The sequence below is a fragment of the Micropterus salmoides genome, unplaced genomic scaffold (genome assembly GCF_014851395.1).
Source record: "Micropterus salmoides isolate LMB-PRFRI ecotype aquatic unplaced genomic scaffold, ASM1485139v1 Ms_hic_scaffold_4, whole genome shotgun sequence".
NCBI lineage: Eukaryota > Metazoa > Chordata > Actinopteri > Centrarchiformes > Centrarchidae > Micropterus > Micropterus salmoides.
Window position 1 is genome coordinate 24366327 of NW_024043372.1, and position 23594 is coordinate 24389920.

At 41.1% G+C, this 23594-nt stretch overlaps 1 protein-coding gene across 2 annotated transcripts in view; it reads left to right on the forward strand.

Annotated features, from left to right (window-relative positions):
* The window catches only part of LOC119886168 (retinoic acid receptor gamma-A-like), a 43142-nt gene that overhangs the window by 16087 nt on the left and 3461 nt on the right, over positions 1-23594 (forward strand). The window contains exons 2-5 of one of the 2 annotated variants that reach the window (XM_038696719.1): positions 2698-3068; positions 21134-21282; positions 23092-23233; positions 23348-23511. In XM_038696719.1, coding sequence (XP_038552647.1) covers positions 2897-3068; positions 21134-21282; positions 23092-23233; positions 23348-23511 — 627 coding nt within the window. In that variant the 5' untranslated portion in view covers positions 2698-2896. Of the gene's footprint in view, positions 1-2697; positions 3069-10310; positions 10851-21133; positions 21283-23091; positions 23234-23347; positions 23512-23594 lie in introns of those variants that run through there. The other variant, XM_038696720.1, reaches the window with a different exon arrangement.

A 23594-nucleotide genomic window follows, 5' to 3' on the forward strand; every position in this document is an offset into this window, starting at 1 on the left:
CTGTGGAAGGATCCTCCGTTCCGTATTTACTCCTTCATTCTTCAAGGTCAATTGCAGCTTTTAATGGTGCTTCAGCATGTGTGAACGTGGTGTTTTTCGCACTGATTACTTGTCCAGTGAACATGATTAAAGTCACAGAACATCTGTGTATGTTCACTTCTGCAGCCTACATGTCCGCGCTTGTATGTTTCTGTGTTCTGCTCTCGGAGAAGCATGCGTGTGCGTATGTTTTGCGTAAATGTGACCGTTCCACTCCATACCATGTATGTAATCACTTTTATAATCACCACACACTTTATCCAACCTGGGTTTGACATTCTTTGATCCTCAAACACAGACGTTCTTTGTGGAAATAGTTGCAGGGACTCTCCCTAACTGGCCCGCACACTGAAGAAAAAGCTCAGCAGAGCCAAGCAGTTACAGAAAAAATGTCAATATGGGAAATATGACTTTAAAACAACACTCACTGCGCTGACTTTGTGTTTTTGTGTGTGAATGTGTAATATGTACTGTGTGTGCATGTGTGTGGGGGAAGAAATGGCTACTGCAACAACAAAAGGATGTGGAAGAATTCTCTATACTCTACTAATAATAGAAGCCCAGATGCATGATGATTAGTCTAAGGGTTTGTCCATCCCATTATATCAATGAGGGTAGACAAAATAGTAGAAACCCCCCTCAGTGTAATGCAATACAAATCAGCAACACCACAACCTACGTCATCAAGTTGAATCTTTCTTGATACTGTTTCAGCAAAAGCTAGACATTATAATCTTCCTGAAGGTAGGATTTATTGCAGTGCAGTTGTATTAGACTGCATTAGTTTTAACGCAGGGGTACCTAATAAACTGGTAACTTAGGATAAATAAATGATTAATAATTAAAATAATAATAATAATAATAACAATAAAAATGTCTTAACATGTGTGCGGAATGAATTTGCATTAGGGTGAGAATACCAGAAAAGATGAAGTACTCAACAGTTGTGACTTTGTTATGAATTTTGGTATGAACTGCTGCACACTTAAAGGGTTAGTTCAGCAAAATAAAAACAAACAAACACATTTTCTTTCTTTCTCATCTGTGGTGATGAAATGTGGAGCATGCTGTTATGGTTAGAGGTTTTTAATAAAATGCAGCAAGTGACGTTTCAACATGAAACAGGTTTTCATGAGAGTAAACACATTTTTTCAGTTAGGGTATTGTGCCATCCAAGCAGTTTGGGATTCATTTGTTCAGGTTTTGAGCTGTCCACCCAATACAATAGGGGTGAATGGCTGTAAACACTTTAAACTGGAACTGCTTTCTACCAAAGAAATAGTCCCTATGAAAAGTGTTCACAGAGAGGTCTGTGGATTATCGAGAGTATACTGGGGCACTGTTTCTGGAAAGACATGTTGCTGTTGAGTTTTTTTTTGTGATTTTTGAATTCTGTAAGTAAGATAAACAAACGTTTATTCATCTCCATTATGTTGTGTTGGAGGCAGAAATGTCTGAAATAGATACCATCGGGACAAGTACCCTGAGCAAATAAAACCATATTCTGCTTGGCTGGATAGCACAAGACCACACAAGGTCACTTGAGTGAGTCGACCCTTTAAATTAAAAAGTATTGCATGTGTGTAACCATGTGTGTTTGGGCATCTGTGTTTGTGCGTGTGTGTGTGTGTGTGTGTGTGTGTGCATTTATGAGTTTGTGTGTCTATGTCCTGTAAAGGGGCTCTCCTCTGACCAGTATTTTTACCTCCACATGTGGAATAGTTTACTTTAAATCTTATTGACAGGATCCTCTTTGTTAAACTAACTATATATTGTATGAGAGACAGTCAGTGAATAATTCTTTAAAAGACAGATTAGTAATAGTTCCTCTCGATGTATATTCACTCTGATTCACTCAGTATTTCTGCTGATTCTGAGTATTCATCGTTTGTAGTTCAATGAAGGACATTTGAAAATTCATAATTCTCTCACTCTGCCTCTCACACACCCAGGGTGTTTGATTCCCATGCCGAAGCAGGCCCAAAACAACTAGACATTCTTTGGCCAAGCTGCATTTACCATGGCTCCACCACAGAGAGATAAGCTCCACCCATTCATGAAATCACTGTAGGGGATGACAGTCATAGCAAAACTAGAGGGGTGGGCTGCCCTCATTTAACTTATTGACAGGGTGACAGAGCCACTACATGAGCACTCAGAGACATAAACCCTCAGCGGCTTCGGCTTCAGCAGAAGGTTTATGGTGTGGGTACAGTGAGAATGATCTGTTGTTGGAAAGGGTTAATTGTACCCATGTTGTGGCTGGCTGTTCTCTGGCAGGCTGGCTAGAGTCAGGCTGGCAGAGGGAACAGAGAGACCCTTTATTATACAGTTCTGCTGATTGAAATCATATGGCATGGCCTGAAATCATTTCACTACTTTGAAGAACGACAAAGGAGAAAAGTGTTGTAGACCGTCCGCTTCTCTGCTCTGTTTCTTCAACGCTCTCTTTTGTTCTTCTCGCCTGGAGTTTGCTTTGGAGATATTTCAGGTATTGCTTTGATTACAGAAAGAGGCTGATGTTTTTGCATGATTTGTTGTTGATTTGACTTGAGATGAGTTGTTAAGCCACTGTGGTAACAACCGGACTTTGGTTCCAGCATCTAACCACATCCTCCTTGTCTTCCTTCCTATTCAACGGATTCTGGACCTGGTCAGGTCTCGCAGTTCCTGGTCTCTCTCCCGCCCTTCCTCCCTCATCAGCATCCCTCTCACCTCTCTGACGGCAGAGAATCCAGCAGCCAAGAGGGGCTGAATGGCACCAGCCCATTTCAAACTCACCGCAGGCCCCTGACGAAGACGACCCAGGACGAGGAAACAACGAGAGAAGTCACCTGAACCGCCAGAAGCACTTTTCATGATGGCAACCAACAGGGAGCACCAAGTGCGTCACATGACCGGCTTCCCACGTGCCATGTACCCGTTCACCTTTAACTCCATGCGGAGCCACTCCCCCTTTGACCTGCTGGCCAGTAGCCACCTCTTCGGCCGGTTTGGGGCTGACCTTCCCAAAGAGATGGCTGCATTGTGTGAGTATTTCTTTGTAAATTACTTATATGACCAGAGATCACTGGGGTCCTTTAAACTCACATCAATACACAAGGAGGTGCACAAAGATGCTCCTAACTGCAATAATCTCATTGTATTCAGATTTATATCTTTAACCAGCTCAAAACTACAATGTCACATTCAGCTTAATTCAAGTTCTAAAAACAAATCTGAAAAAAAAAAAAGTTAATCATGCGGGTTCCAACTGGTCTAAGGTTCAATGAGGACGCAAGAAATCCTAATCCCACACCCTAGCACATGACAAGATAGTGTGCTGAATGTCTGTGTCCTGACCAGCCCTGTTTCTTTGTAAAACAGCAGAGAGTCTCCACAGTTTTGGACAAGTCTTCAGGGCCAGTTTGTGGTTATAATCAGGCTTTAAATCGTGCATTGAGAGGAGTAGAGAGTTTTTCCATGTGGTAAACCAGGCGGATGGCAGCAAGGGCAGGCTGGAAAAAATGGCGAGCACAGTCCCTGGTGTAATTTGCTGCATTCCATAGAATCTGTATCTTTCAAATCCTCACTGGAACAGATAGAAACATACATTTCCTTCAAAGAAGGTCGTGGCTTTTGGCAGATGAAAGAGTTTCTCATTTCAACTTGCAGAAGCGGTGTATTTGGATAGAGACCATTTTGAGTCACAGGGGGCGCAATTGCACTTCACAGTAACAGAGAGAGGGAGCGACACCGCAGAGAGATTCATTGCAAGAGTTTATACAAAGACTGACAACATTGTGTAGTTTCCTGACAGTTGTTCCTTTATTTTTCTTCTCTTCATATTGTTTAATGATGTTACTCAGACATTACAGGGTCACACCACTATTTCATTTAATCTACATTCGGTTAAGTCTTACCTGTGCACTCCACACTGTTGGTTCCCTGTAATTCTAGTGTTAGTGTAGCAAATTGAAGTTGCTGTAAATGAATATAAGAGAGAGAAATATTGACTGTTGAGTTACTGTTATCAGAATGAGTCTTTGGCTCCACTATCCAAAATAATACTGGACACCTTCAATATCGGTATTAAAAAGAGAAGGATTAAAAGTGGAACAATGTCCTCATTTGACATCAGATAATTTTTCCCTCAAAAATATTGTTATCAATTCCCATTCTTGACATTGTTTAGTTTGCCTTATCTATCAGGATTTTCTTTGCTTCCTCTACAGTGCAACGTTTACAGTTTTAGAACAAACAGATACAGTACAGCTACCTGCATCTTAAAACAATTAGTGTATTTATATGAATGTTACTATCTTCAGGTTAATCAATTTCTCTACATTTCTGCTGTGTATGTTGAAGTCATGTCCCACACCAGGCCGATTAGCTTGTATCCATATTAACCCCTATATTGATCAATATTCTGTAGACTGTGCAGAGTCCAAATCAAACACTTCACACAGGGACATAACTGTATCTCTCATCCTGCACTACTGACATCAGTTGAGAAATACCTGCTGAACACTCCTGTCAATCACTGTGTGTGTCATTGTGTGCACACGGATAAAGTGTACAGTGAGCAGGTCTTATCTGTTTATCTCCAGTCTAGTAAGCTAGTAGCACTGAGAATGTCATTACACCTTTGACATGTTGCCTCTGGGACTCGGAGACAGAAAGATATGAGGGGCCGTGTTGTGTCAGTCAGAGTCGCAGATGACAATAAGGGTGGTCACATGTTGGGCCAGAAAACCTGTCAGTCACATACAGAATATCTAAATCAGTCACATCTATCTATGGCATTTCAACTTTAGAGGTAGAGGCAAACTAGAAAGAAACGGTAGATTGTGATCTGGAATCAAACATAGTATTAAGGTTACATGGGAAAACCAGGACAGCACAATGGATTTTTAAGCTTGTAGTTATGACACTACAAAGTTGCATTAATTAAATAATCAAAAGTTTAATTTCAGTTAATTCTGAAATAAAATAATTTTACCAAGAGTATGGTCTAGAATCTGCTCTATATGAGATGTGCAATGAGATCACTTTATAAATAAATAATGTCACACTTTATTTTCTTTGTTTTTCTTTGCCTTGTTAACATAGGTATATTTAGTAATTATATGTTGAGCATGTAATGGAGTAAGGCAAGTGAGGCTTTTTGTGTGTGTGTGTGTGTGTGTGTGTGTGTTTGCGCGCGCGTGCGTGCGTGCGTGCATGTGTGTGTCACACTGTAAAAGGAAGGCAGGTAAGTTGGGAATCTGAATAAGAAAAACATGTGTAAATGAATCAGGCTAGAGTAAATTAGGATGTCAACTCTGGTGACATTTCAACGTTGTCACACTAGATTAAAGGTGTATTGACTTAAGTTTTGAAACCAAGTTACCATGACCCATAGTGAACACTTCTAATAGTTCAACACCAGTGATTCAACAAATAATTACCACATGATGAGATTCCTTTAGCACTTTCCTCAATCCACATTTTTCCTAAAAAAAAAGTCATTGCTAATTATAGGATTTTGCATTTAGATAAAACAAAAAGAGTTATTGCAGAGGGGGGAAATACAACCAAATTGAAAAGTGTTATTTCACTGACCTTCCATGTTGGGAAGTTTCTGGTCTGTTGCATTTCTGATGCTTAAAAGTGTGTTAAGTCACACCTGAAACCATACTGTGACGCACAACTGGGTCATTTAAAAATATTTTACAAGCCAGGAATTATCCAGACAAAAGATACACAAAAGAGAAGCAAAACATTGTGTCACACATGAGTCAGCCAGCACATGTAATGTATGCATTATAAAAACCAACAAAACTCTGCTTTTGAATAGGCTGATAGTTTTAAATTTTTAACACAGGATCTTTGTTCAGTATAGAAGAACCATGGCAATAAAAGTGTGTGTGGGTGTTTTTTTGTGTGTGTGAGTAAGAGTCCATATCTCAGTGCGTGAAGAAATAAATAACTCCCACGCTCCCTTAATTTAAAAAAAATAATCCAACAGGACAAAATGTTTAGTTCAGTTCATTTCATATTTCAAAAAACAAAATAAGTTCATTTCAACCACCTGCTTATAAAACAACATGCACACATTAGTCAGTCAGTTAGTCAGCATCAGGTGATCCAGCAGAAATAACCAGCTCTCTGGGAATGTGTCCACTCCAGGGGTTTCTCAATCCTTAGTGGCTTCTGTTTTTTAAAATTTAAGTTGACCGGGGGGTTAAACTGCCTCGACTTCAGTGCACACCGCAGTTTGTTGGACTATTTGACCAGTGATGGACTGGATCTTCTGCGACTGCTGGCGGCACACTGTTTAAACTGCATGACGTCATATTTAATAGACCCAGTGATTGGCAACAGCGGGCACCGAACCAATTGACCTCTTTTTCTCAAGCTGAGGTAGTGAGTCCATGAAATCTCGAGGATGCGGGAAGGCAGAGAATGTTTTTTTGTGTCCCATCTTGCAACACGGGTGAGTTTTTAACCAGAATCTATCCTTTTCAGAAAATATTTTCTCCCTCCTGCATTGGACACAATTGTGCTTCTGTTGCGAACTGCTGCCTGATATGTAGGCCTTTTTATGGTAGGGTGGCTCTAGTGCTGGGCTGAGTTGTTGAATCTGTTTCCTAGATACTCAGCAGAGAGGCTCTGCCCAGTGAGCAGCAACAGCAGGTAATGAACCAATTGAAAACAACACAAGTGGGTGGATATATGGATGCTTATTATGTAGCTTATAGATGGGTCGTCACAACACGCAAAATGTCTGAATGTACTGACTACCCTTTTACACACTAGTCAGCTACTACTACTACTACAATAAGGCGAGACCTCTGCAAGTCAGCAAACACAAGATATATAGTGTTGTTATTATATGTTTAGATCGGTTTAATATGCAAAGCAAGTGTAAGATCAATTAAATATAATAGAAGGCATTTACAGCCACTTCACTTTTGTCTGGTAGTTTGCTCATCATGCTCTTGACACATCTTTCCATCAGCCAGCTAGATTTAAAAAAAAAAAAAAAATAATTAACTCTGTAGACATCCCCAATGTAAATGTGCGCCAGATAGCCTACAAGGGTTTTTCAGTACTGATTACTTTCAAAGAGTAAGACCAACCGTGCAAATAATGAGCCTATTCTTTACCATCAAGTGAAGCTACGATAAATTACTTATCTCTCATTAGTGCAAAGTGAACTAAATTATACAAAATTACAGTAGAAGTTTAAGTGGGATTTGTAAATTAATTCAAACCAGGTCCTAATCAGCGCGTGTGCAAGACTGGACTTTGTTCCCTAATGAGATGAAACTCAAAACATCCCTGGACTTGGAATTAGCGGATATCCACATCAAAAGCTCCCTGCTGTGCATTCATTCATACAGTAAGTTCACTCTTCTTTCCTAATAGCAGTGGGAACTGGGAATTAGAAAGAAAACACAGGGAACTCTTTTTAGCTAAGGCTTTTTTTTTGCCCAGTGCTTCCTGGAATCGGTGTGAATACATGATAAGTAAATATTTCTCAAATCTCTTTTTGGAACAATGCATTTTGGCTTTTTTCATGACATCAGGATAAATCGATCACCAGTCTGTCTACATCAAAATCACTTTTTTTGTTTTGAAAAGGAAGAAATCTCATTGTAGCAATCACGAGGAAAAGAAGTATTTTTCCACAATGAACGCAATGTCCTTTCGTAATTTCTGTACTAGTCACATCTTGTTCTTTGTAATGTTTTGAGTGTGTGTGTGTGTACGTGCGTATGTGATATTAGTAACTTGAACCAAAAGGCACAGAGCAAGGCTTGTGTGTTTTTCCTTGTGTCTTTCATCACAGGCACTCTGTTGAAGCACATACACACATAATTGTCCATGCGTCTCAACACACACACATGCACAGAAAAACACACATTTTCACTGCCACTCTGTAGGCTGCACATTCCAACACCCATGAATATCACAAACCAGCAGCCTCACTCTACTTGCCTCACATTTGTGACTATATTTGTGAGCCTGCTGATGACTGCAGTGAGACTTTGTGCAAATATCTGCGGCCGAGCTGGAGGAGCTGCTGGTGGAGAAACAGAGAGAGAGGGGGGCCATTGTTCCGCTCTGTGTGTTTGTGTCAGAAATGACGACTGGATGAATAGCTGAAGAACCTGATTGTGAATAGTTGTAATATGACTCGCTACTCTTACAAATTGTGTGCATGTGTATGAGACGCGATTTGCCCAACTAAAATAACTGGAGTGAGTTCAGGTTTTGTTAAAAGTGACAACTTACTTTTTTCCATCTTCACATTCAACCCTGCATTTGTGTACCTCTTTCCTCAAAGCAGCAATAGGGGGCAGGGTGCTGCAAGGCGGGGAGGGTAATTGTCTCAAGGTGTGGAGAGAGCTCAGCAGGCTGATACTGTGCAGCTCTGCTCCCTGTAGTTTGGCATTGTAGTGTGTGTGAGTGTGTGTGGCTCCTGGCCACAGTGGTGAAAGACAGGTAAAAGGTCCACTCACCGAGACCAAGAACAGGAAGGGGTTAACTAAAAAGAGTACTTGCAAGATGAATTAAAAAAAGTTAAGCAAAAAAACAACAGAGGGGGTGCATCCTATTATCTTCCAAATAATAATGAAAATATATAGAAACAAATGGATTCAGGGGGATTGGAAGATATGGAAGCAAACAAACAAACAACAGGAGAAAAACAAAGAAAATAGAGAGTTGTAACGCACACGAGCAGCGTGAAACATACAAAGCCACGGGCAGGACAGTTTGGGAAGTCTGTGTGTGTGGGGGGGGTAAAAGCCCCAGTGGGGGTTTCTTCCAGAGTTCATCCTTCTTGAACGAGGGAAGGAAAGGGAGGAGGGTGAGGCTGTTTTGTACACAAACTATCCAGACTCCGGGCCAGTGTGGTTGGACTGCAGCGGACTCGAACTCCGGCGCAACTGAAGTATCCAATAAGCTCCGGGGGGGGGGGGAGATAACTGAATCCATTTGAACTGAATTGAAGGAATTGGATCAGATATCCGCACATGCCAAGACCAAATGGAAAGAGAGAAAGAGAAGCTTTTAGAGACAAAATAACACTTCATGCTATGGAGAGACATGGAGAAGGAGAACTATTGAGAGAGAAGGAGACAGAATAACATGTGGACTGATATAGACTTCCACCTTAAAATTGCAGAAATATTAAATATTGATTAATGGTTGCAATTAGAGGAGTCCTTTAGGAGTTGGCCTTGCTGCAGACCCTTTAAAGATGTTTTTAAATCTATCTTTTGCATGAAGTCCTTGTCTTGTATTTAATCCATGTTAAGCACCCTTTCTTTCTCTTCTTCCTCTCTTCTTTAACGCTGTGTTATTTCAATTGGTACACTTTGGAATCAGGTCAAGAAACCATGTAATACATTGAAATTTGTCTGCTTACAAGCATGCAACACTCAACATATATAAAAATTAAGAAAGAATATTAAATTGAGTTTAAAGTTGGCAGTTATTTTAGGGAAATTCCTCTGTAAATCAACAGCTCAACATGACAAAATTCTAATAACTGACTCAGAACATTGCTTCTGTTTTCCGCGCAATTTGTGCCAAATTACACAGCTCCTTTTCCAGGAAACTTTCAAGAGATGATCAGGGAATAATGAACCCATAAAAAACATTATAATCCCTTTTTGTTCTTATTTAGTCATGGTTTCAGTGTATTTTATACACACTTATGGGAATAATAATAAATATAAATCCTACTAAAAACACACCATACTCTAGTAATAGGTTTTTGATTTTGGGAAAAATTGCATGAACTGTATGTGTGTGTGAGCAGGTAAATTCCTGTGGCCACTTAGACATCAGATAATCCATCTGTCCCTGTACAGAAACCACCGGAGACCGTCTATTTCCAGTGCAAGTTCAAGAAATTACTCACTAAATTGCCTCTCACTCAGCATCTTTCATTCTTCAGTCAGACTCTGTGAGGTGTGAGAGTTTTTTGCTAAAGGTGGCAGAGCTGTATTGTTTGTAAGAGAGTGGCTATAATATTCCAGTTGTGATGAAGCAGAAAGGGAATTAATGCAGAAAAAGAAATAAGAAAGAGTTGAGGGAGGAGGTAGGGGAGGTCAGGAGTGTTTGTTTTCTTTTGCAGAATATGAAATATAAAGAGGCAAGTTGGAAAACTTCAGGGAGAAAAGAGGGAGGGAAAGAAAGTTTGGCGAATCAGAAGGCAGGTACACACCCCCTCGGGCACTACATCCCTCCCACTTCTTCTTCCTGGACCCCACCTCCTTTTTCTGTGCAGAGAGAGCATGCAGATAGTTGGCTGAGTCTGTGGTGGAGTTTGAGAGGCCCAGAGAGCCGCAAGAGGGGAGCTGAGATCAGTTACAGCAGAAAAGGCAAAGCAGGCAGGCAAGCAAGTGATCTGGGAAAAAGAGAGGCTAAAAGTAGCCCGGGTTGTGGAGCAGAAGTAAGGCAAGAAAGAAGATATTTGGTCTGTCCAGAGTACTTAGTTTGGAAGAGACGGGACAGGCGGTCAGGGGGCAACCAGAGACAGACAGACAGAAAGACAGGGAACACCTGGACTGAGCAGGGGATTTAGTTACTTTCAGTCACTGGAAGCTTTTTCTCAGTTTTTACAGTCACTTTCTCCCCGCTTGGTTGCAGAACAAAAGAGGAGGGTTGTAGTTGTGATTGCTTGAGCATGTTTGACTGTATGGAGGCTCTGGGGCTGGCCCCGCGGCCCCTATTTGATGTGTCCGGACAAGGCTCCTGCATGCTCGCCAAGGCCACCCCTTACTTCTCCGGCCTGGACCCCTTTGCCTGGGCTGGGACTGGCAGCATTCAGTGTGAGTACACCATCCTGTCCATCAGACTGGAAAAGAGCAGCTGTGTGTGTGTGTGTGTGTGTGTGTGTTCTTATCAGAGTCCTGGTTTTGTTATCATAGAGCTCTCTCCACAGGAAGAGTCGGATTCCTTTCAATTCTATGTACCCATTCTCACCCCGCTTTTTGTTTGTTTATGTGCTCAGTGTGCTTTGTGAGAGTGAGTGACTGAGCTGGGAAGTGCATATTTATACATCATCGTGTTTGTTTTCTTTATGAATGACTTCACATGAGTGACAGCTCCTTTAAACAATCCGACCTGACCCAGGTCGATGTGTCCAGAAAACAACAACCGCCAACGTCCAAACAGAAACAGCACTGACAGATTGAAGGCAAATGAAAGCACACGGCTGTGATTTGGCCAACACACAGAGCCACAGTTAGTTAGAAAGAGGCAGTTTACAAAAGATACGAATGGCCGATAATCATTTCACCCTGTGAGCAATCTTTTACTTTACATAGATTTGAATTGTGTTGGCGATAAAGCGAATTTAAGGAAGTTACTTGCCTGAATGTATTTTAAGAGGAGGTGACTGTGGGAATGAGAAGTAGATTGTTAAAAGATAAATCATGAATCACTTGACACATAAGCACTCCCTGTTTCCTAACCCCATGAGCTAAACATTCTTTTGACATTTATTTAAAAGACCTGAGTGAACAAGGCACAGATTGCATCAGGTATTAAGATACAGTGTTTAAAAAACAAAAAAAGCCTAACCGCCACACAGGCACAGTCACACAGACACACACTGCAAAGATAAGAGAGGAAAATACGTTCTATCTGGTGAAATAATAAGCAGACCTTTTGTTTTTGTCATTCAGCTAGGAAAATCAAACATTGACTCACTCACTCTATAGAAACGAGTCTTGCTATTCATATGTGTTACAGAGTTGATTTTTATTTTCAAGATGACACTCCGTCCACTGTCAAACTCAAACGGTTTGGGATGTCCCAACTGAGCACCTTGAGTCTATTTATCTTCAGTAATTACTTAGATACCAGGGCATCAAGCACGGTCAAGTCCTCAGTGCTTGCTAATGATGATGGATGAGCAGTCAGGATGACAAACACCACAGCAGGGCCTGTTTCAACTCGCTAAGGAGCTTCACCAGATGCTCCTTAGCGACAGACAAATGTCCACAAATGTTCACTAATCATCTTGTCTTTGCATAAAAATCGGCTTAGTTTCTTTTTTTCTTTTAGTGGTGATGGTTGCAGGTCCAGTATCACCCAAGAAATGATGCAGCTTTTTTTTCCGCATTGACTGAAGGTACTAAAAAGAGGTTAAGTGACTGACCACAGGGGTTTGGGGGGATTCATCCCTCTCTGTTTGTGGGTAACCTGTCAAACATAAATGGACAGTAACATGCAGAGCTTTTTCCTTTATCAAACACACCAGCATAGTTTTTTTTGTTTTACTCAACCAATCTCTCAGAGATGAGGCTGGGCTGATGGACTGCAGATCCCACCGCTTATAACTACAGCTGAAACCATTCAGTCGATACATTGACAAAGACAAAAACAAATGTTTTTCTATTCTGATAATCGATTTATCATTTAAATCATCCAACTTTCATGTTCTCAGGCTGCAGCTTCTCCCATGGGATCATGTGCTGCTGCTCATATCATTGTAAAATGAATATATCTGAGGTTTTGGACTGTTGGCCAAACAAAGCAAGATGTTTGAAGAAGTCAAAATTGCAATTGCAAATTTTACAAACCAAAGGATTAATAATGAATTAATCAATGAAATAATTGATTGTTCTACTATTGCTAACTAATGTATTCCAAGGTTTCACATTTTTATGTGTAACCTCTTGAGTCTCAGCCATTTGCCACAGTAAAAATTTCAAGCAAAATAAATCAACTTCACCTCTTTAATTCTTTAATTTCCCACCTTGCGACAAAAACATTGCCACTTACCCTTTGACATTGATCACTTTGCTTATGGTCCTTGTCATCATTGTGACTTTTTTTATTATTAAAGGAGTTAGATAATGACAGCCCTCATTGAAGAGTGAATAATAGTTTGCTTTACTGTTGGACACTGCAGCGTATCTAAATACCTGAGAGCATTTTGGTCTGTTTATCTTTCTGACATGAGCTTTCCCTCCTTTGTGTGTGTGTGTGTGTGTGTGCGTGTGTGTGTGTGTTAGGGGTGGGTCATCTTTTCCAGTGTTTTTTTTTTTAATGTGAGGCAGTTCAGCACCTCTCGGCCTTCCTTTGTTTCAACGTCAGGAGGCATTAAAGGGAGCGGGGACATACTGAAGTCTGTCTGCTCTCTCTGTCAGTGCCTCTTGTGCAGTGGGGGGACAGTTTCTCCTCTATGTGACATTTGTTTTTCTCCTCTTTTGAAGAGCCCCTCTTTCTACACTTGATGTTTCCTTCCAGTAGTGTGTGTGTGTGTGTGTGTGTGTGTGTGTGTGTGTGTGTGTGTATTCTTTGCTCACACATGGCTCAGCTTACACGCCTTCTGTTGTGTAACTAAGAGCTTTTAATGATTCAATTACAATTACAAAGAGTCAATTAAGAGATTAGGCTGTGTGTAGGGGCATGAGTAGTTGAAAAAGATGAGGGGTGAAAGAAGAGTGGAGGGATGAAGTTGGATTTGGGATTAAACCCCCCTGTAACTCTTTGTATCTGGTGTTTCAGGCCTTGAGGGGAAGTGCTCTCCCCTTCATTCAGTGATAATCTACTTTTTCTTTGGCAGCCTCTTCTCCTTAAATGGGCTCTTCAAAGCTAAGTTTAACAATGCCCCTCGACCACCATATCATCACAGAGGAGGAGAACAGCTAACTACAATGATGCTGTTACTGTTAGTAGCTGATAAAGACAGAAGATATGCGCCTGATTAATGAGATAAAACATTTTAGGGGGTGTCTGTGTGTTGCATTTCTTGGACTAGAAGGGGCTTAGATAATTATTTTCTGTCTTTAATAAAAGTAGGCAAACTGTGTCTCTGGGTCATGAAACACTGGCTTTTACTTGCTGGGCTGTCACTTTCTCAGCGCTAGTAAAGTAGAAATTTCACTGTGAAGCCCAAACAACCCCGGTGAACCTGGAAATTCAAGTTCAGTCAGTATGTGATACGTTCAAGGAAAGCAGAGATTCTTATCAGCCTTGCAAGCACTACTACCTAATAGTTTCATAATAACCAGATGAAAGTAACTGCAGTAGTCATAATAAAAAACACAATATGAGGTTATATGTTATGATGTAGTATAATAATGATATTATTGTGTGTTCAGTAAAATGCTTTGTACTGAATAATTGTTGTTGCTATTGTTAATGTTGGATGGATCATAAGAAACTTTTCATTTTTCACCGTCAACCTTAGAAATGTACATACTGGCTTATGAAAGTGTATTTTGCATCAAACACACTGCTTTTTCACACTGACTTAACTTCAACAATTTAAAAAAACAGAAAAGAGCATTGCTACATTTAGATCAATTGTCATGTCAGTCTAAATTTCTTTTGGTGTTTCTGAGTCTGGTAGAGATGTCACAGAGCGAACAAAGGCCAAAGCGAAGCAGATTTCTGAGACACAAACAGCAAAGTGGCTAGGTGGTCAGAAAAAACTGAGGTTTCAGATTACAACCGACCCTGCAAATAAGAGAACTTGCACTGAAATGCAGTCTCACTATTTTCTGTCTGTCTTCCTGCTTTGTGGCCTCAATAACATGTCATTTCACTCTCTTTTGTAAACAAGATTATCAAACAAATATTTTGTCATGTCAGATTATTTAGTTGCTGTAAATCATGCACTGTAATCATTATCAATTATTACTCTAATCTGGTTATTCACAATAATGAGGTCACAGTTTGTGTGTTAACATACAGCATTAACCTTGGACTGTCAACACCTACAGAGTCATCTGTTGGGAATGCACATGACTAATACTATAGGTCATGAATAGTTGATGAGGAGATCAGATTGATCTGAATTTTCTAATCTAAACCCATGCCTCTCTCAAAGCATTTAAAAACTGTTCAGAGTAGCATGTTTTTACATATACACTACTCGCTACAAGAAGAGAGACAATGCCAGGCTGCTGATTGGTGAAACTTAAAACAACGTCTTGTGAGGTTCAGTGAGTCGTGTTCCAACTTGTCTCTGATTGTGGCGTCACGGCTTCCAGCCATGTCTCCACCACACTGCATTAACTTTGGCTAAGTTTGGCCTCTGATGATTCTGAATTATTAGTCCATCGTCTACTAAACTAAATCCACACTTGTTACAAACGTGCGGTTTAGCTTAACGAAACATCTTTTAAAAGAGTCACTTTTGAAATGAAAGCTTGTGAGCTTAAAGTTAAACCAGGTACAGACCGTAGCTTTTTTAAAAGAACATAACTGGATCATTATTAAACAAGAAGGGACATGGCTAAACTTTTCATCTCATTGACATACAGGATTAATAACTGTATTATTTTCATATGCTTTTATACTTTATCAAATCTTTCCACACTGCCTGCTGGTTATACCGAGGTTGGCAGCAAAAGATGTGTTTGACTCTATAATATCAAAAAAGGGGCAAAATTAGAGTGCTGGCTTTATTGGGTGTTATAAAAAAAAGAAAGGGTGCATTGTATCTATGATGATGAATGGGAGGGACAAACCCAGACTTAACAACCTGTCCCATAAATGCACCCCCACTCTACGCTCTGCAGACAAAGCTGAACTCCGTGAACATGAAAAAAGGGTTATTTTCCAGGTTTTGCTTTTTAAACCTTGCCTTGAATGACATGTTGTCAAGCTCAGCCGAGTGTGAATTTTGACTTCTTGCAGATGTATTGTATGCTCTTTTGGCCCACATTTCAACAGTGCATCTGAAATTGCAGGACAGGGTTCGCAACTATGTACGAGTTCGCAGGTTTGAGGATTTGTCCAGGATTTCTGTTTTTCTAAGTGAGCGTGTGCAAATGTGTGTGTGTGTGTGCCTTTGTGCAGTGTTGCTTGCCTGCCTCCTTTTTAAGTGTTTGCTGTTTGCTGTTTTTATGGACCCATCTCCTGGACAGTAGCCTGGTTTTCACAGCCTTTCCTTTTAAAAGGCGCTGCCAATGACAGGAAGGACTCCTCCTCCTGCCAGGGCAGGAAGGCAGGAGAGGACAGAGGGGGGAAGAGGGTTATTAGTGTGGGTTGAGCTGGGGGGGGGGGGGGGGTCTCTGGTATTGAACTTAGAACAGCTGATGAAAGGGATTGTAACTCAGATCTCCCCCGTCTCCTCCCTGCTGTTGTGGTAATTACGCTCAGCATATCTGAGGTTGTAGCTCTTCCCCACTGTTTATCTGCTCATGAATTACAACATAGTACAGTTATGCTAAGCATGACACATGTTTTATAATGAAAAATATAGACCATGTCACATAATCAGAATTTAATATACAACTGACTTTACCCTTTGAAATTGTATGCATTTTATGTGTTATGGCTATTCATTAATGAATTCAGTTTATTCCACTGTTTCCCTCCCCGTCTGTCCTCATCACACCGTTTCTGTGAGTGTGTCAGTGTCGCACTGAAAACCCTCACACACTGTCCAGCTGACCTGTGGCCCCATGCGGCAGCCCACACACGCATATTCACATGTGCACGCACATTCCACAGCATACTGCTGAACATTTTGTAAGGCGGGAAGTGTGTGTGAAAATTGTATTTGTAATCCACATTAATCTTTTTAGGAAGAAATTTTAGTCAACATTGCAATTATTGGAAAAATTATCACAGCTAAAGTTTAATCATACTACAGTCCTCGGCATTATCCTCCACTCCTCTCCAGTGTGAGGCTCTTTGGAGCCCCCAGGCCAAAGTCTAGTTCACTGAGCTGTGCAATGTTGGCAGGTAGAGCCAGGCTGCACGCCCTATAGGCCGTATGTCACACTACGTTGACCACACAGCCACTCCAGGAGGAATGAAAAAACACCTTCAATATCAGTTTAAAACAAACCCCCTCACTCTGTTCCCCTGTTTGTGTGCTGTATCCAGGCTATAGGATTGAAACACCTGCAGCTTGATGTCACACCGTGTCAATCACTGCTTTCATTCGCATGCACTTAATACAGAATGACAGATCAGTTCTGTCTTGCTCAAACATCGGTTCCCTCTCCCTTAACAGTTCAGTGCTGTAGATCAGCAGTGCTAGATGCCAAGTGGACAGATTTTCCAAAGCCTGAACAGGTGCACTCTCGTGTGGAGGAGTTGTGCCCCCCAGATCTATACTTAATAATAAAGTAAATTGCTGTTGATGGGCACTATTCTTACAAAGGAAATGGAGGAACTGCTTAGAGCAGAAAAATAATTGTGAATGTTGGTAATACAGCTCCAGGAAGACACAACACAACACAACTTTAAAAGAAAAAGAAGAAAAGAAATGGCACTCTGTCACACTGTCACTCTTAAGTCGTGTTTGGCTAACGTCTGAAGTATTCGATTATTTCCTGTTAGTATAAAATGGTTTATTTCCTGTATACTAACCGCAAAAACAGTATATTGTAAAACAGTTAGCATGTAGTATAGATTTAGGACACGGCACGTATTACGAGCTGTTGCCAAATTTGATGTGAACTCGTCAGAAATTATTTTCATGGTGCAGGTTTAGTACACTTCCCAGGACTGAAATAGCCATTCCTGTGCTTCAAGATTCTTATGAGCGCTGATAAAGATGGTCTCTGCTTTCAGAGGGGCTTCTGTTGTCTAAATAGGGATGTGCTGATCTTGACAACCAACACTGAGAAAATGGGAGAGAAGGGATGGTGGGAAAGACACAAAAGGATGAGTAGATCAAGTGATATTAGAATACTATTGTATGGTATCTTAGGTGGTAGAAGCTAAAGTGGAGTTTTCTGTTGTAGTTGATGTTCAAATTTTAGAAAAAGGACCATCTTGAAGTGAAAAAATACTCCACTTGTTCACTCTCTCTCACTCCACTGACTGTATCCAGCTATCTGATGGGGCTGATTCACACGAGCCATCTTGTCTCTTCTGCGTCCAATAGAGGTGTGCTGATTGATGTTGTGACACACTAAGGGGTGAGTTGTAGGTTAAGAAGAGAGAGTATTTTTTTTTTTTTTTCAAGCCAAGGCTCTGAGGCTGGCTCAGTTCAGGGTGATGACAGCTGCCGACAGGTTTTGGCTTCTCTCCTTGTTTCTCAACGGCAGGTAAAGTCCCCTCCTCCCTCTCTCTCTCTCTCTCTCTTGCTGCCTTCAGCCCAGTTTCTCTCACCCTGTCTCTCTCCGTCATGTCCCTCCTCGCTCTCTCTCACCACCCTCAGACGGTGTCAGTCACTACTTCGCTCCTGGCGCCAGATGCAGCTTCTCCGTTTCAATGCGAGCAATTTTTCCACTTGTTCTCTCCAGGCCACTTTTATATTGTCACTGTTACTTTATAAACAGAAAACAGTGATCACGTTACGATGCCATTCATTCAGCCCCACCTCCTACACCTGAATACATAATGGTATTTACCTAACAAGCAGCTCTTTGTTTACTCATAAACGTGTATGAAACATGAGATTTTCAGAGCACTGCTTGTTATTTACTGCCGCTGTTATGGCCTGTCTTTTCTGGAAAGAAATGACAATTATTTTCCATATGGATTAATCTGCCAGTTACTTTTTTTCAATTTATCAATACATCATTTGGTCTGTAGAATGTCAGAAAATAGTGAAAGATGCCTGTCACACCTAAAGCCCAAAGTGCTGTCTTCAGTTAGCAGTACAAAACTCAAAATGTGTTCAGTTTACTTTCACACAAGACAAAGAAAATCAGAAAATCCTCACAAGTGAGAAACTGAAAGGAAGGGGCTCAATGCATTCTTGAAACATTGCGTCACATAGTAGATAAAACCAATGCATCATTACTGATTGTATGTAGTGTTAGGCCTGTTGTTGCTTATTTCAGGCAACGGCTTTTTTTCTTTCTCGTTGTGTCTGTGTTTAAATGTTTGGTGCATCACTAGAAAACATTAAACGAGTAATCATTTATCAATATAGTTGTAGATTAATTTTTTGTTAATCAGCTAATTGATGAATTGTTTCAGCTCTAATTACCGTGATGTTTCAAACTGCTTATGTTTCAAATTAGAAGTAATCCTCCATGAATTTGTACATGCTTTATAAAACCCATTTTTGCTTATGTATGTATCAATGTAGTTTATTTATTTATGATTTAATCCTAACGTGTAAACACTTGTTCCCACACCACTAACTGTTAAATACGAATATTGTGAAATGCACCAAATGGGAAAAATGCATGTGTTATAAAGTTACCTAAAGAGGTAAGCAGCACAAAGAGGTTCAGTTTAGAAAATGTTACAGCCAGCTGAAGGAACTATTTAATGCCATGTCACAGAATCAGATCAATTACAGTTTTAAGAATATTTCCTGCGTGCTGCGAATGTAAGTAATTACATTAATATTGTTTAAGCCCACAGTGGGAACAGAAATGAATGTATGCATACGTCATCAAAAAACTGAGTGGCCAGTTGTGTGTTTTGTATTTCCATTTCAGACTGTTATCACTAAGAGAAACAGTGATTAATTTACACACTTCTATTAAATAATTATGCTCTTACATATGACTGCGTCAAAACCAGTTGAACCTGTCAAGGTTAGTGTAAATTATGATTATCCAGTTAAAAACAAGGTTTTATTTCTCAATTTCTTAAACCATGTTTTTATTGGATCATAGTGATTAATTGTTTGATAAATAGCTGCAGGACAAGAGCTGTAAGTGCTGCACAGCAACACGTTGGGATAAAAGCAGTCATGATTCATTGAATGTTGTCATATTTGAACACATTAATGAAGTTTATAGCGAGCCGCTGGCCACGTAGTTAGTAATGGCCTTCTTCAGTCAAGGTCAAAGTTAAATGGTCAGGATTTTATTTAACCTCTTGGCCACTGGGAAGTTTCTGTCCTCAAACTTACCTCCTTCTTTCCCTTTCGTTCTCTTTTCATTTTTCGTTTTTATTAGATTATTCCTTTGTGCCTTTGCCTCTCTGTTTTTTGAAACCTTACCACTCTTGTTAATGACAAGCTGTGGGTTCAGGTTGGGGTTGCTGCGGTGGGGTGGAGGCCAAATTTGGTTCAGTCCTGTGCTATCCATTGAAGGTGACAGGAGGGGCTGTGACTTTGGGTTTTTGACCCCAGATTCTTTATTTTTACTAGGAAGGGATCCAAGGATGGAGCCGTTGATGTGAATAGCTGCCCAAGGTGACTGGATCCTAATAAAGAGGCCGTCAGCCTGGCCGGGGGCCTCCTTCCCATCCCAGACACAACCTTTATAGGGCCGCTTATGAGCCTGGGCAACTATTAAACCCTGTCCAGCCTGCACTGAGGAATTTAGGGCCAGGAAACAAGGGAGTGGGGGTGGGAATGGGCAGAGGGAGGTGAAGTTGGGGTGACTGAAGGTGAAAGTTGAAAGGCATGTTCAAAGGAATCTGGTTGTTCTTTAGTCATCACCTTCAAATGTGTACCAGGCGTGTTACTGTTTCACTCTTTTTCTCCTTTAATCTGAGCATAAGGAACCGCAGTTTTTAATCAGCTGGATGTTTAATCATCTCACCATCGCTTCTGTTTTACATTGTTTGTTTTGAACATTTTCATTAGCAGCAGTGGAAGGACTTTTTTGCCTGTGGCCAGCAAATGGTGTTGTGCAGTGTGCCATTTTCTTTAGCAAGCCAGCGAGAGGGAACAGAGGGAGACAGCCGAGTCTCATAAACATCCCGCCTCTGTTTGTTCACATGGAGCTGGAGGTATATAGGCAGGTCTGGTAGGACAGCCTTTCAAATAAAAATAGGAGCTTGCGCATGTGTGTGCGTGCACACAAACAAACACACACACACACACACAACAGATGTGAAATTCAGTCAGTCAGTCAAAAAGTCGAGGTATGCTGCTCCACCACTCACCAGTAAAAGGAGAAGCCAATCAAATCTCATCTGCCAATCAGTATTTTATCAGCAGGGCCATCTGGCCATCAGCTAATTGTGTCTCTTTTAAGTCCCTGTCAATCAGCAGTGCCCCTGACCCTCCTCCCTTTTCTCTTAAAAATGTCTGCCTTTGAGCCTGCCTTCTGGCTCCAAGGGGTGGCCTGCATGGGGTTGGGGGTTGTTTGTTGACCACTTTCTCTTAATCAGTTGTTGTATTACCTTTCATCATAATTTAAAAGACTTTAAGGACTTATGTAGACAAGAAGCTCTGATATAATAAGAGACCTTTTTTTCCCCCCTTCTCTTACTGCAGCGGTGGAGACCCAGAGCACCAGCTCAGAGGAGATGGTGCCCAGCTCTCCCTCTCCTCCGCCTCCACCTCGTGTCTACAAGCCGTGCTTTGTGTGCCAGGACAAGTCGTCTGGTTATCACTACGGAGTGAGCTCCTGTGAGGGCTGCAAGGTAAATGAAGCCAGAGCATAGAGCCAGAGACACGTGAAGAGTTAAGAGGACATGTATGAAGGAAACAAGGGAAAACCCTGATGTTCAGCTGGAGCCCCACAGGTGGCAGCAGTAGCATAGTTGTGATGTTTGCTTTTGTTAAGCTGCCCTCTAGTGTTTCCTTACTAATACTGCACATTATTAATGTAACAGAGCTAAACAATGTGCTGTATGTGACCAGCAAGTGGTTACTACATCTAAATAGAATACAGGTGTTGTTAAAGTGGAGATTTAGAGCTTAAAATTAAATGAAAAAACATTTTCAACATACATTACTGGTATTGGGTGCTTGTAATTTAAATATAGAGACAATAAATGGATGTTCACAAAGAAGCAGTGAAAGAAGACGTGACCTGCACTTTATTTTATAATTCGCATGAAATGTAAAAATAATTAACACTAAAAGTCTATAGTGCCATCCGACGCTAACAGAACCGGATGTGCCTGGAAGCTAGCTGCCGAGAAGCGCAAGTGAAGATAAATAAATTTGTAATCCTAAAAACTAAAGTAAAAAGCTAATTTAATAAAAGCAGTTAACTCTGAGCTCCTCCCACGGGTAAACAGCATAGTTGTCAGAGCATAATCCAGACCGACTAAGGGTGTTTATTTGTCCGAAAGCTGCAGCGCTGTTCCCCGTACTCTTCCCCGTTCTTTAGCAGCTCTCCATTGGCCAGCGGATTGTCATTACACCGCTCGCCTGGTCCTCTCCAAACAACGCTCCAAAGCCGCCGGTGACGTTTGGACAATATCACCGCTGACAGGCTTTCACAACATCGCATCAAGCTAATTTCTCACCCAAGTTGAAAAATTTGAATTTGACAAATGCCTCTTCTGCGCCGCCCGGAGCGTATTCGCGTCTTTGCCTTGACTTTGTATGTAATCAAGCCGCCCAAAACACTGGATTCGCTTTCAGTGTGAACACCCCTTAACGTGAGCTGCAGGTAACTGCGGAGGCGGGGTGTAAAAACGGCGGCGTCAAGTCGGACACATTCTAACTGCGTGAGCTCACTGTAAGCTGCGATCAATGACTGATCTCGCGGCATCTGCAAAGAAAAAATTCCACGAGACCAGGCAATAGTGTGGCTTCAACTTTGTGAAGCCAGAGAAAAGCAACTATGGCCGCCGGACTCGGCGCCTGCAGTCGCCTTGCTCCCGTGAGGTTTTAATGTCATGTGACATGTTGACGTTTTTCAGCGCTGGCGAAAGTCGGACACAATTTCTAACCAGCATGCCTTATTTCAAGTCCAGCATGCATCAAGTTAAGTTAGCGCTGCGCAGCGCCCCATTAAGTCAAACGCACCTAATGTCACAATGACAGTGCTAACATGTTGATAATAGTAGTAGTATGTTTAGCATGTAGCATGCTAACATTTGCTAATTATTTCAAAACCATAGACTGTATATAAAAAGCTCAAAACACTTGGTACAGCTGAGGATGACTGGAATGTTAAAGTATTTTATACCAAATTATTTGACAAATTGACATTTTAACCTGATGATGGCACTAGTGAGTGAAAAGTTAGAGGATTAGCAAAGTCATTACAGTTCATCCTGAGCAGTTCATCATGGCATCCATCCAATAGATAATTTCAATAAAACCACAAATGTGAACCTCATGGCCAGGCTAGAGGAAAAGTCAGGGAATCTCCAAACTAATTATGATACATTGTCTGGGAACCATGAATATCTCTAAGATCATCAAATAGCTATTGAGAGCATTTTTTACTGTCATGAAGCAGTGTACAAGCCATTTTCTTTTATCGGTTTCAGGGTTTCTTCCGGCGCAGTATCCAAAAGAACATGGTGTATACCTGCCACAGAGACAAGAACTGTCAGATCAACAAAGTAACCCGCAACCGCTGCCAGTACTGTCGGCTGCAGAAATGCTTTGAGGTTGGCATGTCCAAAGAAGGTGAGAAGAAAAAATGGGTCATTTCTTTATAAAATAATACTTAACAGTCACTATCAAGAAAAAGCTAATGGGGAGTTTGGGTTTTTACGTATGTCACCCTGTGCTTCCCTGTAGCGGTGCGTAATGACAGGAACAAAAAGAAGAAGGATGTGAAGGAGGAGGTGGTGCTGCCAGAGAACTATGAACTGAGTGGAGAACTGGAGGAGCTGGTTAACAAAGTCAGCAAAGCTCACCAAGAGACCTTTCCATCTCTCTGCCAACTAGGAAAATACACCACAGTGAGTGTTTTTCTTAATGCATAATCACATCCACCCCTAAACACTCGCACTCCACTCAAGCGTCAGCTCACCGCTTTGCCTGA